At 38.1% G+C, this 17,909-nt stretch overlaps 1 protein-coding gene across 1 annotated transcript in view; it reads left to right on the top strand.

Annotated features, from left to right (window-relative positions):
• Positions 1-397: 397 nt before the first annotated feature.
• M1AP (meiosis 1 associated protein) overlaps positions 398-17,909 on the top strand; it is a gene marked incomplete at both ends in the record, with an annotated part of 50,945 nt that continues 33,433 nt past the window's right edge. Inside the window, 3 exons of the mRNA XM_081101541.1 lie at positions 398-637; positions 6,597-6,782; positions 8,360-8,528. Of these exons, the coding sequence (XP_080957667.1) occupies positions 398-637; positions 6,597-6,782; positions 8,360-8,528 (595 nt within the window). The remainder of the gene's footprint in view (positions 638-6,596; positions 6,783-8,359; positions 8,529-17,909) is intronic.

The following is a 17,909-nucleotide window of genomic DNA, read 5'->3' on the forward strand; positions in this document are numbered from 1 at the left end:
TAAATCAGTGGTTTTTACTATATTCACAAGTGTGGGCATCCATTACACTTTATAATTCCAGAATGTTCATCCTCTTAAAAGAAACACTTGATCCATTAGCAGTCATTCTCCAATTCTCTCTTCCCTTAACCTCTCCCAACCATCAATTTACTCTCTGTCTCTATGGATTTGCTTGTTCTGGACATTGCACAGAAATGGAATTATACCTTTAAAAAAAAGAAGATGGGGTAGCCTGCCTAAAAAAGCTTGAATTAGTACCCAGTGACTTCTTTTTGGACTTTCTGTTTCAACAGAGCATATAATTCAGCTTTACAAAAACCAGTGATTTCTCTTTCTTCCCTATAGGTTTAGAGAATATCAAGGTGGTGGCTGCAGTTCCACCTCTGGTCTGACTGCCATGTATCATGGGCGAACTACTAGTAAAGGGCCCTCCACTCCCACGCAGATTTACCAGCAACCTCCGAGGCTTCTCATTGTGCATATCTCTCTACCATCCTGGGCTGACATCTGCTCCAACCTCTGTGAGGCTATGCAGAACTTTTTCTCTCTAGCCTGCAGCTTGATGGGCCCCAGCCGCATGTCCCTTTTCAGCTTATACATGGTGCAAAATCAACACGAGTGCATCCTCCCATTTGTGGTGAGTATATCTATATTCGTTCATTTTGTCCTGAAAGTAAATATGAGGTTCCTGCTGCAAAAACCTCATATCACAGTTATTATTACTTACAGCAATAGTTGTGCCTGTTCCCATGCCCAATACCCAACACAATGAAAGCTAGATGTCATCCTGCAGATAAGGGAGTTTTATATGCAAAAGAGAAACCCCAAAATTATTAATATTGGAGTTTAAATAGTCCACATCTTTCCCCCCTCCACTCCTTGGAAAAACCTTGGCATTTACAGCCCTCTGGAATATAAGCAATGGACTTCTTTTACACCCCTGTGAAATGCAAACACAGGAAAATAAGTCTAAATTTCTTCAGATGTCTCTGGCTATTCAAGTAAATAGCCAAGACTTATCCTTTAACCCAGGCTTCAATGTTCTTTGCTCAGACAGCCCTAACTGTGCAGAAATCTGAAAATATGTTCTCTACAGTTTCACACAGGACTCAAGTGAAACTCCTCAGGGTACCAGACGACAAAGGTGGGTCAGGGGCTGTGCTTTTATAATGCTCCCTCACACATGCACAACTATCTCTCCTCCTGAAACAAATCCAAATCATCACTTTCTCCCCTATACAAAGTTCACAATCACAGAGATCAGAAAGACTTCAGAGATTCTAGTGCATCCCCTTTCTGAGACAGCTTGCTACTAGGATAGTGATGGTGAACCTATGACACGTGTGTCAGAGGTGACACGCGAACTCATTTTTTTGGTTGATTTTTCTTTGTTAAATGGCATTTAAATATATAAAATAAATATCAAAAATATAAGTCTTTGTTTTACTATGGTTGCAAATATCAAAAAATTTCTATATGTGACACAGCACCAGAGTTAAGTTAGGGTTTTTCAAAATGCCGACTCGCCGAACTCAAAAGGTTCGCCATCACTGGACTAGGACAATCAGAGAAGGCGTACTGGGGATCCAGGACTTTTATCCCTACTTGGTGGAAATAAGACCTCCTCCTCCTAGTGTCCATGGAATTGGTGTAGGAGCCTGGACTCCCCCACTCCTACCCAACATTAAAAAGTTATCTCTGCCCCTAAGGTGGTGTCAGAGGAGGAAAAGTAGAGGCATGTGGGGAGCAGCAATGAGGCACCTTTTTACTTCCAAGACAGGGTGGTATTAATGAAGGACTAGTGGAAAGGCAGGACTTTCATGCCCACCTGACAGTAAAGAAGCTTCCCCATCCTCTGAGTGTCAGTGGGGGCCATGTAGAGAGACTGAACTTCCACCCCCACCCAGAAGTAACAAGGTACCTTCCCTTCTGGGTTGTAATCAGAGAGGCCAAATGGAGTCACATCCCACCTGACAATAATTATCTAGAAACCTTACTTTCCCCTTGGCAGAGTATCAGAGGAGGCCTGCTAAAGCAGAAGATCTAAGTAAGATCCAGGGTCTTATAACAAATACCCCAAATGTCCAGAATACAATAAAAAAAGATCACTCATTATATCAAGAACCAGGAAAATCTCAACTTGAATGAGAAGACTACAATACTGAAATGACACAGATGTTGAAATTATCTAAAAAAGGTTTTAAAGCAGCTAACGTAAAAAATGCTTTAACAAGCAGTTATGAACATGCTTGAAACAAATGGATAAATAGTGCATCTCATCAAAGTAAGAGAAGTACAGAGAAGAACCAAATAGAAATTTTAGAACCAAAAAATTCAATAACCAAAATCTGAAAAAAAACAAAATCTTCAAAGGATGGGCTCAACAAAGAATGGAGAAGTCAGAGGAAAGAATCAATGAACTTGAAAATAGAATCAGCCCTGGCTGGTTTGGCTCAGTGGATGGAGCGTCAACCTGCGGACTGAAGGGTCCCAGGTTCAGTTCCGGTCAAGGGCATGTACCTTGGTTGTGGGCACATCCCCAGTCGGGAGTGTGCAGGAGGCAGCTGATTGATGTTTCTCTCTCATCAATGTTTCTGGCTCTCTGTCCCTCTCCCTTCCTCTCTGTAAAAAATCAATAAAATATATTTTAAAAAATAAAAATAAAATTAGCTCAAAATAGGTTATACTAGTAGATTTAAATGTAAAACTAAAACTTTTAGAAGAAAATATAGGAGGAAATCTTCAGGACCTAGAGATTGGTGAAGATTCCTAGATATGACACCAAAAGCACAATCCATAAAAGAAAAACTTGACAAATTGGACTTCATCAAAATTAAATATATTTGCTCTGCAAATAACCCTGTCAAGAGGATAAAAAGACAAGCTCCAGACTGGAAGAAAATATTTCCAAATCACGAGTTTGACAAAGCATTCATATCTAGAACATACAAAGAAGTCTCAACACAACATTAAAAAGAAATCTAATTCCAAAGTGGGCCAAACACATGAAGAGAAATTTCAATGAAGAGGCTATATAGGTGGCAAATGAGCACATGAAAAGATATTCAACATCACTAGCCATTAGGCAAGTGCAAATTACGACCATGATGAGATAATACTACACCTATTAGAACAGCTAAAATAAAAAATAGTAACACTGCCAAAAGCTATCACGGATGCAGAGAACCTGGATCTCCCATTCATTGCTGCTGGGAATATAAACTGGCACAGCTATTCTGGAAAATAGTTTGTAATATTCTTAAAAATCTAAACATACACTTACTTTATAACACTGCAACTACACTTTGGAACATTTATCCCAGAAAAATTAAAATTTACATGTACACAAAAACACATATTTAAATATTAACAATAGCTTTATTTGTAATAGCCAGAAACTTGAAACAACCTAAGTGTCCCTTAATAGATTAATGATTAAACAAACTAATATATCCATACCATAGAATACTACTCAGCAATTAAAAGAAATGAACACATACAATTTGTATGGATCTCAAGAGCATTATGCTAATTGGGGGGGGGGGGAGCCAATCTCATATGGTCACACACATCAATTCTATTTATGTAACTCTCCCAAAATGACAAAATTATAAACAATAAAAACAGGTTAATGGTTACCAAGGATTATAAATGGGAGGGGCTGGAGGTGTTATCAGGAAACCCCGAAGTTGGGCTCAGCTGCCTGTCGCTGTGTCCCATAACAATTCAGGGTTGAATCGTATTGGGCGTTTATTGAGAAGGCTAGGCAGCCAAGAAGACAGGCATTTATAAGCATCAAATTCTGCCTTCCAGCCAAGGTGCAGGGAACAGGAGTATAAAGGGGAAGGGGTCAGGGACCTGGGGATCCACAGACATCAGCTATTGTAATTAGTCATCAGGTGATGAGATGATGTTGATGAGATAATGTTTTGACTCCTGGTGGGTCGGCCTGAACATGTTTATCGGTTCTGCTTGCTGGATTCACAGCTGAGTCACCTCAATTGCTTTGCACAGGCCTTGAAAAGAAAAACCTAACCCCCTATTTACATATGAGAAACCTAACCCCCTAGTCACATAAGTATATGTGTTCTAAGATTTAAAATAATGGTCTTTTATGTTCTTAAATAATATGATTACTTTTCAGATTAATTCAGGTGCTCTATTAGATTATAAGTCCCCCCTATCAGAGGTGACTATAAAAACATAGCACAAGGGAGAGTTTTGTGGTAAGGGAATAATTCTGTATCTTAACTGAGGTGGTGATTACACGAATCTACAGATGTGATAATATGATATAGAACCCTATGCACACATTGTTCCAAGGTCAATTTCTTTGTTTTAAAATTGTGCTCTAGTTATGTAAGATGTAACCACTGGAAGAAACTGGGTGAAGGTTACACAAGTTCCCTATGTACAATTTTTTGTTTTGTGTAAATCTATAGTTATTTCAAATTAAAAAGTTAAAGAAAAACAGAGTTAACATTACACGCTCACTGGAATGGCTGCAATTAAAAAGACAGGCAATACTAACAGGCAATACCAAGTGTTGGTAAGAATACAGGGAAACTTTAACCCTCATTCATTGATGATGGGAAGGTTAAATGATACAACCACTTTGGAAAATAGTTTGTCAATTTCTTAAAAAGTTAAATATATACCTTCTATATAACCCAACAATTCCACCCCAGGAATCTACCTGGCAGAAATGAAAACATGCATTCACACAAATAAATATACATGAATATTCATGGCAGCATTATTCATAATAGCCTCAAACTGAAAACAGAATGTCTGTTAACTGGTAAATGGGTGAGTAAATGGTATAACTCTGACTGTATATAATCCACTGATTATATACCTAGGAGTATACTGAGGACAGAGTGAAAGTGACACTGACATTTATGGCCATGTGGCAGATATGTTCTTCTATTGTGCCATTTTCCTTGTGCATGTCTGTCCCATGAACATATTTGCCTGTAATATCTATCTTCACTCAGGCAATAGTGGTAGAGAAAAGTAAAGAGTAACCTGGAAGGACAAAATGGAAGGTATCCAGCATAAGAGGCTTTTTGAGAAATGAGCTCATGTTCCAAACAAAGGTAAAAGGATTTCCCCCCTCCTCAATTGACTAAGTTATATGCATCTGGCACTACTCAGCACATCTGGCCCTGGATGAATCCCTTGATCCCTTAGTTACTCTGTTAGGAGAGGCAGGCTGTTCTGTATCTCAGGAAAAATTACAAGCCCCTTTTTTTCCCTAAAAAAACAGTAAATTCAAACCTGGTTAAAAGCTCAAGAAAATCACTGAACAATGCCATTACCTTATGTATAGAACAACTGAATCTTTGGTTAAGGAAGAATGTTACTTTAAACCCATTGCCTCTGACCTATATAAGCATCTGACGTTTTCTATCTGCAGAGTTAGCTCAAAATATAAAAGGAGAACAATATCAACTAGGAGTCCTGCCCAAACTGAAAACCTCAATATAACTCCTCACATTTAATTTATGAGTATAATCAAATAATCCTGAACTTTTTATAAGGAATCATGACACAGGGATCATAATTAAAATATTAGAATTCCTTTTATATCCATTGTGACATTAATATAAATAAATCTGACCAAAGTGATTAATCTTTTCTCAAAGCAGCTTCAGAAGAATTCCCTTACTGTGAAGATCTTACCAATTCTTTATTTTTTTATTTTTTAAAATTACAATTTACATTCAATATTATTTTGTATTAGTTTTAGTTAGGTATACAGCATAGTGGTTAGATAAGCATATACTTTACAAAGTGTTCCTCCGATATTTCCAGGACCTACCTGGCACCATACACAGTTCTCGTGTATGACCTACAATGAGATTTTGGACTAATTTGGCTATCCTTCCCATCTGCTCCCACTCCACACCTGCTATTGAGGCCTGGAATTTCTTCAAATAGTGTCACAAATTTTCATTCCACATTTATTCAAAATGCATATATCCTTAAGAGATGTAACATTGACCTAGAATCAGATTATATCAGAACACTTCCTGATAGCAAGGTTTTATAAAGGAGGGTGAGGAGAACAAGTTTATCTCTTGGCTCCTTAAGCTGACTGCAGACAAAACCAAACATCTCTTACTTACTGGAGTAGTCCTGAGGAGCAGATTAGGTAGGACCTTACCAGTTATGAAATGATCAACCACATCAAAATCCTCATTTCTGGGAAAACACCACTTTTGAATAAAGAAGCTGCCACTGCTTAGACTGACTGAGAAATAAAGATAATGTTTAAGAGTAGCCCTGAGCCTCCAATTTGCAGGCCACCAAAGTAAAACTAGTAAAACTAAGTAGTAACAACTGGACCTTCCTTTCCTCTTTCTGGTAACTCCATATAATTAAAGCCCTTTGGCTGCAAATTTTCGTTCTTCTGATATAGGGAAGATTTGAGTGTAGTGCCTAGAATGAACGTAGTAGGCATTCAGTTAATGTTGATCAAATAAACAGAAGGGACTCCTGAGGAGGAATAAATGATAATGAAGTTAGACTCCCAATTAATCTGAAACCTGGGTCACTGAAGATTTGTATCTTTGATTCATTTTTCTCTGCAGCAAGTGAAAGGGAACTTTGCCAGGCTGCAGACCTGCATCTCAGAGATCCGCACACTGCAGAAAGAAGGTTGTTTCAGACCACAAGGTACTTCTCTGCAGCTGGCAGTAGAAGATGGGCTCCAACAGTTCAAACAGTACTGCAGACATGTGACCACAGGCTCAGCTCTGACCTACACTTCCCTGGAGGTAGGAGATGCTGGCCTCAGGAGTCTAAGCCATCTTCCCATTTCAGTCCACGTAAATGCTTCCTTATTTATCATTCTTATATTGTTCTATGTTTCATACACATTGAATGTCATTTCCAAGACTAGGTTTTCAGCTTCCTGCAGGCAGGAGACATGGTCCCTTTGTCCTGTAACCTGTGCAACTCTTACTACACAGCTAGGTATAGAGAGGAGCTCTAAAAATGGGGACTACAGTGAATTATAAGGGAAAACTGAAATCAGATAAAATCTGCATATGCCATCTGCCTTTGGATTTTTGGAACTTGTAAAGCAATCGTTAAACTGCCTAGATGGCTGACTATATTTATACATTCTGGGTACTCTTAAGAATTTAATCAAATCTTAGCACCAAAATGAGTAACTTTTCTTGGGGTTAGTAAATGTGGAAGTGTAAAGATTTCTAAAATTCTGTTGCCAGACTGAGATAATCTTAAAAATATAATTAAGAGCCCTAACCAGTTTGGCTCAGTGGATAGAGCGTCGGCCTGCGGACTGAAGGGTCCCAGGTTCGATTCCGGTCAAAGGCATGCACCTTGGTTGCAGGCATATCCCCAGTAGGGGGTGTGCAGGAGGCAGCTGATCGATGTTTCTCTCTCATCGATGTTTCTAACTCTCTATCCCTCTCCTTTCCTCTCTGTAAAAAAACAATAAAATATATTTAAATATATATATAATTAAGTTATGACTGCATACTGCACTGAGTGTGTGAGTGTGAGTTAAAAACACTTTCAGTCTCTGGTAACCTCAGGCATAAAACAGATTTTTAAAAACAGTTTAAAAAATAATTGTGCTTTCATCTGCATCTCTCTTCCTCAATCAAAATGTCTAAGTACAAAAAAGAATTGCCTCCCAGAGTTTCAAATTTAAGGCAAAACTGCTAATAAAAACAGAGTATATTCATTCAGGTCGAATCAAATATTCACGTTATACACAAACACCTCAATATTCCTTCAGGTCAGATATATTGATCAAGGATGAATACATTTTTTTCATTTATCTTTATTGTTGAACGTATTACAGATGTCTCCCTTTTTTCCCCCATTGACCCCTTCCACCCTGAATACATTTTAGAGTTAAGAGCAAAAGAAACAGCACAGCTAGATCCAGGTTGAACAAGGAAAGAAATCTACATGGAAGCGCCACTGTGAAAAAGCAGCATGTAGGCTCTCTGCCGTTTAGTTCACATTTAGTGAGTGGAATTTAAGGATCCAATGTTCTTTATTTCCTCATAAAGTCAAGGCATTTTGAGCAGGACAGACACTAGTGCTTCAAGAAATCTGAAAAAAACTAAAACTAGGGGGATGACCTCACTGGTCTCTGTCTAGGGTAGGCTCACCCTGTTTGGAAGGGTCCTGTGATGATCCCAAAATAATATGTCAAATGAAATTTGATTTGTAGGTTACAATTAAGCCTCTTCTTTGCCCTGAAGACAATAGCTACTACCACAGATTTCTCCTGTGTTTATTCTCTAGATCTAACCTGTTTCTCACTCTGTACACCAGGGAAGGCAGACACATTGATTTGTGGATTTATTTCCAGATTACTATTCTGACTTCCCAGCCTGGAAAAGAGGTGGTCAAACAATTGGAGAAAGGATTGAAAGACACAGACCTAGTCAGGGTCAGGAGGCTTCAGGTGGTTGAGATCACGAAGGAAGCCCTAGAATGTACAGACTCAGCATCCCCTATTGAAGAGTCCAGCAATGATGGTAAGAATTAAATGGAAAGATAAAAAGAAGGTAAGAATTTTAATGAGCACTGTTTTACAGGTCAGGAAGGTTATTTTCCATGGTCTTTGTATGTTCTTAAATAAAATGAAGCCAACAGATTTCACTGTGGGTCAGACATGTGTTTCTAGGTGTTAGAGTTAAATTATAATCATATTTTTAATTTCAGAAACAACATATGTTCATGTAAAGCCTGAAATATAATAGGTATAAAAAGTAAAAATTATTTCCTCCTCTAATCACTTTTAAGAGATTCAGGTATTCCTCCCAACTTTCCTTTAGATCAGGCATGGGGAACCTTTTTGCTGCCAAGGGCCATTTGGTTATAACATCATTCGAGGGCCATACAAAATTATCAGCTTAATAATTAGCCTGCTATATTTGGTCAAACATTTAATTAACTCACCCCTAATGCCTTGGCAGGGCCAGACCAAATAATTTCGTGGGCCTTATATGGCCCACCAGCCAGATGTTCCCCACCCCTGCTTTAGATAGACATTCTTCTATATACATTTGTCTCTGGGTATCTGCAGGGTATTAGTTCCAGAATCTCCATGCACACCCAAACCTTCAGATGCTTAAGTCCCTTATGTAAAGTGGTATAGAATTTGTATATAACCTATGCACATCCATCAGAATAATTTACATCATTTCTAGATTATTTGTAATACCTAATACAATGTAAATGCTGTGTAAATAGTTGTTATACTGTATTGTTTAGGAAATACTGATCAAAAAGAAAAGTATGGCCTTAGCCAGTTTGGCTTAGTGGGTAGAGCATTGGTCTGCAGACCGAAAGGTCCCAGGTTCAATTCTGGTCAAGGGCACGTACTTTGGTTGCAGGCTCCTCCCCAGGCCCGGGCCCTGGTCCCAGCCCCTGCAGGAGGCAACCAATTGATGTGTTTCTCTCACATCAGTATTTCTCTCTGTCTTTCCCTCTCTCTTCCACTCTCTCTAAAAATCAATGGAAAAATATCCTCAATGAGGATTAAAAAAAAAAAGAAAGGTAAATCTATACATGTTCAGTATAGCCAGGGGTCCTCAAACTACGGCCCACGGGCCACATGCAAATACAAATATTGTATTTGTTCCCGTTTTGTTTTTTTACTTCAAAATAAGATATGTGCAGTGTGCACAGGAATTTGTTCATAGTTTTTTTTTTTAACTATAGTCCGGCCCTCCAACGGTCTGAGGGACAGTGAACTGGCCCCCTGTTTAAAAAGTTTGAGGACCCCTGGATGAAACCATAGTAGGCATAACTACATAAGACATCAAAAACAACGTAACTTTTTTTCTCATACATTTTCAATCCACTTGGTTGAATCCACAGATGCAAAGCCTGTGAATATGGAGGGCCAGCTGTATTTAATATTTTAATGGGATAGTTACATGCATAATATTCTACTTTAGTATTTTAAGTAGCTATCTATGTTAGTGTCTCTAAGATTATCTGCCTCATTTTTTACTGGCTACATGATTTCTTTTGCTGTGTGGTTGGACCATGATTTATTTTGTAATCACTTATTAATGAAAAATTTGCTTTATTACATTTTGCTATTAATCAATGCTGTATGAACAGACTTTTATGCAAGGTTGGATTCATGGGCTTATGGCCAGCACAGCCTCACAGGGCCCTGCACTCATAAAAGCCCTATGCTTAGGATTTAATGCTCTTCATTTGCTGTCATGGCATCCTTAATAATTTTTATCTTTGAATTTATGATTTGTAAGTGAAGTTTGATGGAGCAATGAAGCAGGTGCCATAGGATTAGAGTTTTTGCTCATATGCATTCTGTCTCTACATCCCTCCCATCTCTGCAGAATGGGTTCTCAGTCACCAGTTTCCCAGTCCTGGTGTCCACTACCTGTCCACCCCCACGCAGCAACCAGTGGCATCCATGGCCCTGTCAATAAATTCTACATAAATCACCCATAATCCTACACTTCCAAAAGAAAAAAAAATCTTCAAACCGAGTCTTAAAGGGCAGTAGGAAGTAACCAAGCAGCAGAAGAGGAAATGGACACTCAAACGGGGAACCCAGGGACATAAGAAAGCAGGATGGGTCAAACTTGCAGAGACATGCCCATGGTTCCCTGTGACTGGAACTTCATCAGGCAGAGGTGGAAATGAGGCTGTAAAGGTAGGCAAGGATTAGATCAAGAAGGGCCATATATGCCCTAGTCCATCTAAGACAATGGAAATTTATTAAAATATTTTAGTCAGGAAGTCAAGAAGAGATTCCCAAATTATGGAGTTTAAGAGGTTCTTAACTAGTTTTAATTTAACATTCAAGTTACAGTTTACCCTCTAGCAGTCCTTTCTAGCTGTATTGGCCTTCTCCAAGGTTATGCACCAGGGAGGTGCCCCAGTATACTGATACCGTTGATCTCTTCCTGGTGCAAATGGATAATCTTACTCTGCCCTTTACCCCCTAATTAGTCAGGGGGTTGGTATCTAGATTCCTGTCAGATTCTGACACATGTGGATCCTTCCAGCATCCTGAGACCACTGACATTATCCTAGTCAGGGAGGAAGGGTGGGTAACCAGCCTTAGCTGTGTGGTGATTAGCTCTCGCCTACTGCACACACTCTGCTTTCCTCAAGTCAGTCTCCTCACTGACTACCCTTCTTTCTCTCTCCATCTCTCCATTCACAGTAGCCTTTTCCTCTGAATTCCCTCTTCTTTCCTCTAAATTCCTTCCCTTATCTTCTTCCCGCCAAATCCTCCCCATCATTTAAGGCCTGATTCACGTTTGTGACTACCATTGATTTTCCTTTCCTTAGCACAACCACACCACTTGTGGTCTGCACCATACAATGTAGCATTTTATGTATACCATATAGAATTGTTTACCACTGTGTTATAGTATGATAATTTTGCCTTCTCTCTAAAATTGTAAAATACTTAATATCTTTTTCTTTCTGCAGTAATTAGAAATTTGTCTTACTCATTTTTGTGTCCCAGAGTGTAGCATATACTAGATTATCAGTAGATAACTGTTGAATGAATTGATGACAATGATACCTGTGGAGACTTCTCGGTCTGCCCAGCATCCCTTGCATCCCCTATCTCTAGTGACACTTCCACCTTTCTAGTCAGAGTGAGCCATGACCCAAGTGAGGCAATAATAGTTCCCCATCCTCCATTCATAGTCCTTCCCAATGGGTTCTCAAACTGAATTTGTGAGTTAGAAACTCTTTTTCTTTCTCTTTGGCCATGAACAGATCAGGCAAGGACTATGCCCTTTTCTCCCTTCAGTGACTATACCCAGAAAGAACTTACTGTATCTCTAACAGAGTTCAGAGTACTCTGAGGCTGCCTGATGCCTTTATTTAGAATTAATAGTGGCTTGAGATGTATGGAAGAGCTTTTAAATGCAGGAAAGGAGCTTTCTACTTTGTGTCACTGCTGATGATTCTTCCAGTAACTTCCTATTTGCTTATAAATAATACAGCATCCCACAAATTGCTTGTAATTTCTCTTTGTGGGGTAAGTGTACAAATGATTCGTGGTTTGAAATCTTCCTGCTTTGCCTGTACTTGCCTTATAATTAATTCCTTTATTCTATTATGTTTTGTGTCATCTTGGTGTCCTTATCAAGAGACTAGCAACATTAGCTTCTCTCATTCTCAGAAGGATGCATGATCTGGAATTAGGTTGCCTAAGTCTAAATTTCAGTTCTGTCATGTTCTAGCTAATGTGACTTTGCACAAGGTACTCAGCCTATCTAAGCCTTAGTTATTAATTCCTACCCCATGCAGTTGTTGTGGGAATTAAATGAGATCACTCATGTATGTTAATTACTTAGTACATCATAAGTTCTCAGTAAAAGTTAGCTATTGTTATTAACATTTTAAAAGGTTTTGTATATAGATGGTATAATATTTCTGAGATTTTTTACTTTTATTTTTAAATATATTTTTATTGATTTTGAGAGGAAAGGAGAGGGAGAGAGAGATAGAAACATTAATGATGAGAGAGAATCATTGATCAGCTGCCTCCTTTACACCCCCTACTGGGGATTGAGCCCGCAACCCAGCATGTACCCTGACTGGGAATGGAACCATGACCTCCTGGTTCATAGGCTGATGCTCAACCACTGAGAAATACCAGCCAGCCTCTGAGATTTTTTTTAATAGCTAGGTCCCAAGTGGACTATGAGTTACCTGAGGATATGACTATGTCTAAAATATCTTTGTATCACCAGCATATAGCATTCTACCCGGCACATAATAGACTCTCAATAAATGTTTGTTGAATAAATAAATGAATGGCTAAAAAAATCAAATGATTTGGGAAAGGTCATGGTCATTCTCTTTGACACCAACTGAAATAGTTAGGGACATATCACAATCACCCATACCTTCCCTTTGTAGCCCATGAACATCATGAATTGATTCAAACACTTCCTGAATCTATTACATATAATTTTTAAACTCTGATAACCATGATCATCAATTAAATAAAAATGGCCTATAGTCCACTTTTAAAAGAAAGAAAACATGTTATAAGGAAATGTTGATATTGCAGATAAATTTAAAAAGTAACTATGAGACTATATCCTTTGATTGGTCTAAATTCCCTCTTCTTGAGTACAGCCCTTTACAGTGAGAACTAATCATCACAGAGATGACTTGCAGACTCTAAAAGACCCAGAATCATAAAAGAAAAAGTGAACTTAGAAATTAAGAAAGTAGACTCACATTTTAGAAAGTTCTTTAATAGGGTCTGAAATGAGAAGGTTAACTTTAAATCACATTTATATCTGTTAAGGTTTTCTATAAATTTTCAGTCTCTGTAATCTATATTGTATGTTTTCTTCTAACTATGGTAAATAGTACTTTCTTTTCATCTCCTCCTACTTGATCTAACTTGTTCTCTTTTTCTTTAAAATTAGCTGGAAGATTCTGCCTAGCACTCTTTGTATTAGTAGCTTTTGTCTGGTTAGTTTATTTTTTTAATATATTTTATTGGTTTTAGAGAGGAAGGGAGAGGCAAAGAGAGATAGAAACATCAATGATGAGAGAGAATCATTGATTGGCTGCCTCCTGCATGCCTCATACTGGGGATCGAGCCCGCAACCCAGGCATGTGCCCTTGGCCGGAATCGAACCTGGGACCCTTCAGTCCACAGGCCAACACTCTATCCATTGAGCCAAACCAGTTAGGGCTTGTCTGGTTAGTGTAATTTGTTATTACAAGTTATATAGATTTAAATGTTATAAAAATATAATATAGACAGTTTGAAATGACCCAAAATTCTACCATTCAGAGGTAAACACCATCAGCAATATAAAACACGTTCTACTGAGTTGCTTTCCCTACACATATATGGATCTGGGCATACATGTAACAGTCTTATTGTTATTGATATTATCTACTTTTATACAAATGGGACTATACAGTACTTATTGCTCTGCATTTTTATGTTTTTCATTTAACTGTATACCCAATATTTTTATCCATATTGGCACATAGAGTTCTAACCCATTCCTTTTAATATCTGTGAGGTATTCCAATGTGTAAATTCATCACCATATAAATAACCATCCAGTGGGATTTTTACATTTTACTAAAGAACAGTGTGACCTTGAACAAGTTGCTTAAGCTCTTTATTCTACAACTAGAGGCCCAATGCACGAAATTCATGCATGGGGGGATCCCCTCAGCCCAGCCTGCACCCTCTCCAATCCAGGACCCTCCGGGGGATGTCCAACTACCGGTTTAGGACTGATCCCGGGGATCGGGCCTAAACCAGCAGTTGAACATCCCTCTCACAATCCTGGACTGCTGGCTCCTAATTGCTCACCTGCCTGCCTGTCTGGTCACCCCTAATTGCCCCCCCCCACCCCCACTGGCCTGTTCGCCCCCAACTGCTCCCCCTGCCGGCCTGGTCACCCCACACAGCCTGCTTGTTCAGTTATTTGGTCATCCCTCACTAACCCCCTTGCCGGCCTGGTTGTAGGCAGCCATCTTATGAGGGTGTGAGGGTTAATTTGCATATTACCTCTTTATTATATAGGATTTTCTCAATTATAAAATAGGGCTAATCATAGTAGCTACCTTACATGGGTTTCATTAGGATTAAATACAACTTGCATGTAAAGCACTTAGGACAGTGCCTAATACATGTGAGCAGTACATAAATGTTATTGGTTAATATCAGTAGGGGGTAGTACTTTTTTACATGTCTTTTTTTTTTAATTTATTGCTTAAAGTATTACAAAGGGTATTACATATGTGTCCATTTTATCCCCCCCCCCCCAGACAGTCCCCTAGCCTCCCCTATCCCCCAATGTCTTATGTCCACTGGTTATGCTTATATGCATGCATACAAGTCCTTCAGTTGATCTCACCTGAGGATATTTCTTTTTCCATTGATCTTTAGAGAGAGAGTGCAAGAGAGGGAAGAGGAGGAGAGAGAGAGAGAAACATTGATGTGAGAGAGAGACATTGACTGGTTGCCTCCCACATGCACCTGACTGGGACCAGGGATGGAACCTACAACTGAGATATGTGCCCTTGACAGAGAATTGAACCCTCAACCCTTCAGTCTATGGGCTGACACTCTAACCACTGAGCAAAACTGGCCAGCGCTACATGTCTTTTAACTGAGCAAATATCCGGCTCTAATTTTTTTTATTGAAAAGAAGATATGACCATAAACAATTTTTTAATTTAAAATCATTCATAATCTCACTTCCTCATTACACTAATTTATTTTTGCACATTGTTTCTCAGGTGTCCACAATCATGTTTAGGTTACATAATTATAATTCATGTATGTAATTTTTTGTTTTCATGTAACATAATATACAGTTTTCCCACAGTTTTGTTATTTATTTCATTTCTTTTTTGCTCTTAAAAGAGGACTAGGAAGTGTTGATCTAAGAAATACAAATATGGCCCTAGCTGAGTTGGCTCAGTGGATAGAGCATTGTCCTGCAGACTGAAGGGTCTTGGGTTTGATTGTGATCAAGGGCACATGCCCTGGTTGTGGGCTCAATCCCCAGTGGGGAGCATGCAGGAGGCAGTTGATCAGTGATTCTCTCTCATCATTGATGTTTCTCTCTCTCTCTCCCTCTCCCTTCCTCTCCAAAATCAATAAAAATATAGTTAAAAAAAGAAATACAAATATGAAGAAGTATACCTCTCATGGGGGAAGCTGGATGCCTTCTCTATCTTTCTGTGCCCTCTTTACATATAAGCCAACTCTACACCATAGAGCAAATCCCTAATTGGGATCTAGAAAAGCCTGCCAATTCCAGCAGCCAAAGTTAACCGCATAGAAAAGCCATCAATCAAGGGAATAACTAGTATTGACAACAGCAGAGCGATGGAAAGTCTTATACAATGATAGGAAGAATGTAAATTGGTACACAACTTGTCATTTTGTTGAAGTAACATTCACAATACCCTATTCCTAGCAGTTTGCCAGAAAAAAGCTTTTATCATATGCACCTGGAGACAAGAATGTAAATATTGACATTATTCAAAAAGCCAAAAATTAGAAACCACACAAATGTTCATTGAATGAAGCATGAATAAATATTATTAGGTATAGTCACAAAGTGGAATATTATACAGTTATGAAAATGAATGAACCACAGCTACATACAACAATGAGAATGAATCTTAATATTGAGAAAAAAGCAGATAACCAGATATATACAATACGGTGCCTCTTCATAAAGTTCAAGCAAAACTAAAATAATAAATATTTTGTTTAAAATAATAAAACTACTTTCCAAAGAAAAGGAATGATAAAAAAAAAAAAATTTCAGTGTGGCAAGCTTCCCTTAGAGAAGACCAGGGAAAAGCATACAGATATCTTAGTATTGATGATATTCTGTGTCTTAAGTTGAATGAAGGATTCATGAGTGTCCAAATGCTGCTATACTTCATCGCTTACATATATGTTACATGTATTCATTTGCATATAATAAAAATTTTATAATAGCTTTCTAAAGACTGCATAAGTAATAAATATGCCAAAACTTAAAAGGCCATGATGATCAATGCACTTGAGCATCCAGAGGGCATCTGTTCAGGTTGACAAAAGTCTGAACTCGTTGGGTATGTAAGTCTTTCAAACAGTTACAAATCAACCTAATGATGCTGTCAACCAGCCTACATCTCTCAGGATATCAGGTTCCTTTCTAAGTGCTCACAAACCATCTGTTTAATATTTCCTCCTAGACTTTGCCAGCGCTCGATGTCAAGCTCTTTTGGAAAAGTATTTTATCCATATGTGTTCTAAGGAAACACCACATGTTAACAACCCAAACATAGAAAATAAAGATTCATTGCTTCCTAAAGGATTCCAGTGGGGGTGGGGTGCTTCAGTGCAATTGTCGGATTCCACATATTAATTTGTTTCCCCTTTAAGAGTCTTAGAAAATAGACCAGAAAGTATAGCTGTTCCTTGAGTTTGCTGTTCCGTGAGTTTGCATTGAAGTCATTTCCCTGTGGTGTTAGAACTAAATTACAACCACTGTTGTATTTATTACCTAAACATTTTTAACACAGAGAGACATTTATTTCAACAGAAGCCATGGCCCAGGAAAAAGGACTCTTCCCTTTTTAAAATTGAATTAAATAATTTTTTAGAGTTCGATGGAAAATATAAAGTTATTTGAAAATTGGGATTATTAGCAATTTTCTTCGCCAATGTTGTTAAGAAATAATTTACATACTACAATTGCATACATTTGAAGTGTACAATTCAATGAGTTTTGACAGTTGACTACGCCCACAAATCATCACCACAACCAAGATATTTCTATCACTCCCAAAAGATTCCTTTTATCCTTTATATCCACTCCATCCCTCCCTCGGTTCCTGGTGCATACTACTGTTCTATTTGTCTGCAGATTAGTTTGCATTTTATATACTAGTAAATGGAATCATACAGTATACTCTTCTTTTGTGTCTGATTTTTTCCATTCAGATTTTGAGATTCAGCCATGTTGTTTATATCAGTAGTTCATGTCTTTCTGTTGTATCGTTTTGTTGCTCAGTAATATTATGTGGTATGAATATGCCACATTTTGTTTAACCATTCACCTGTTAATGGGCATCTCAATTGTTTCCAATTTTTGCCTGTTGTGAATAAAACTGCCACAAATATTATACACAAATATTTGTAGACATATGTTTTTATTTCTTTTAGGTCTTACTGTGTTTATGGTTCATCTTTTCCCATTTATTTGCTTTCAATCCATTTGTATCTTTCTACTTAAAGTTTTCCTCTTATAAATGGTATATTATTGAGTTCACTTTTTATTCAGTTAATCTCTGCCTTTTATTTGGAATGTATAGTCCATTCACATCTACTGTAACTATTGATATGATTGAATTTA

This window comes from Myotis nattereri (assembly GCF_964212035.1).
Source record: "Myotis nattereri genome assembly, chromosome: 10".
NCBI lineage: Eukaryota > Metazoa > Chordata > Mammalia > Chiroptera > Vespertilionidae > Myotis > Myotis nattereri.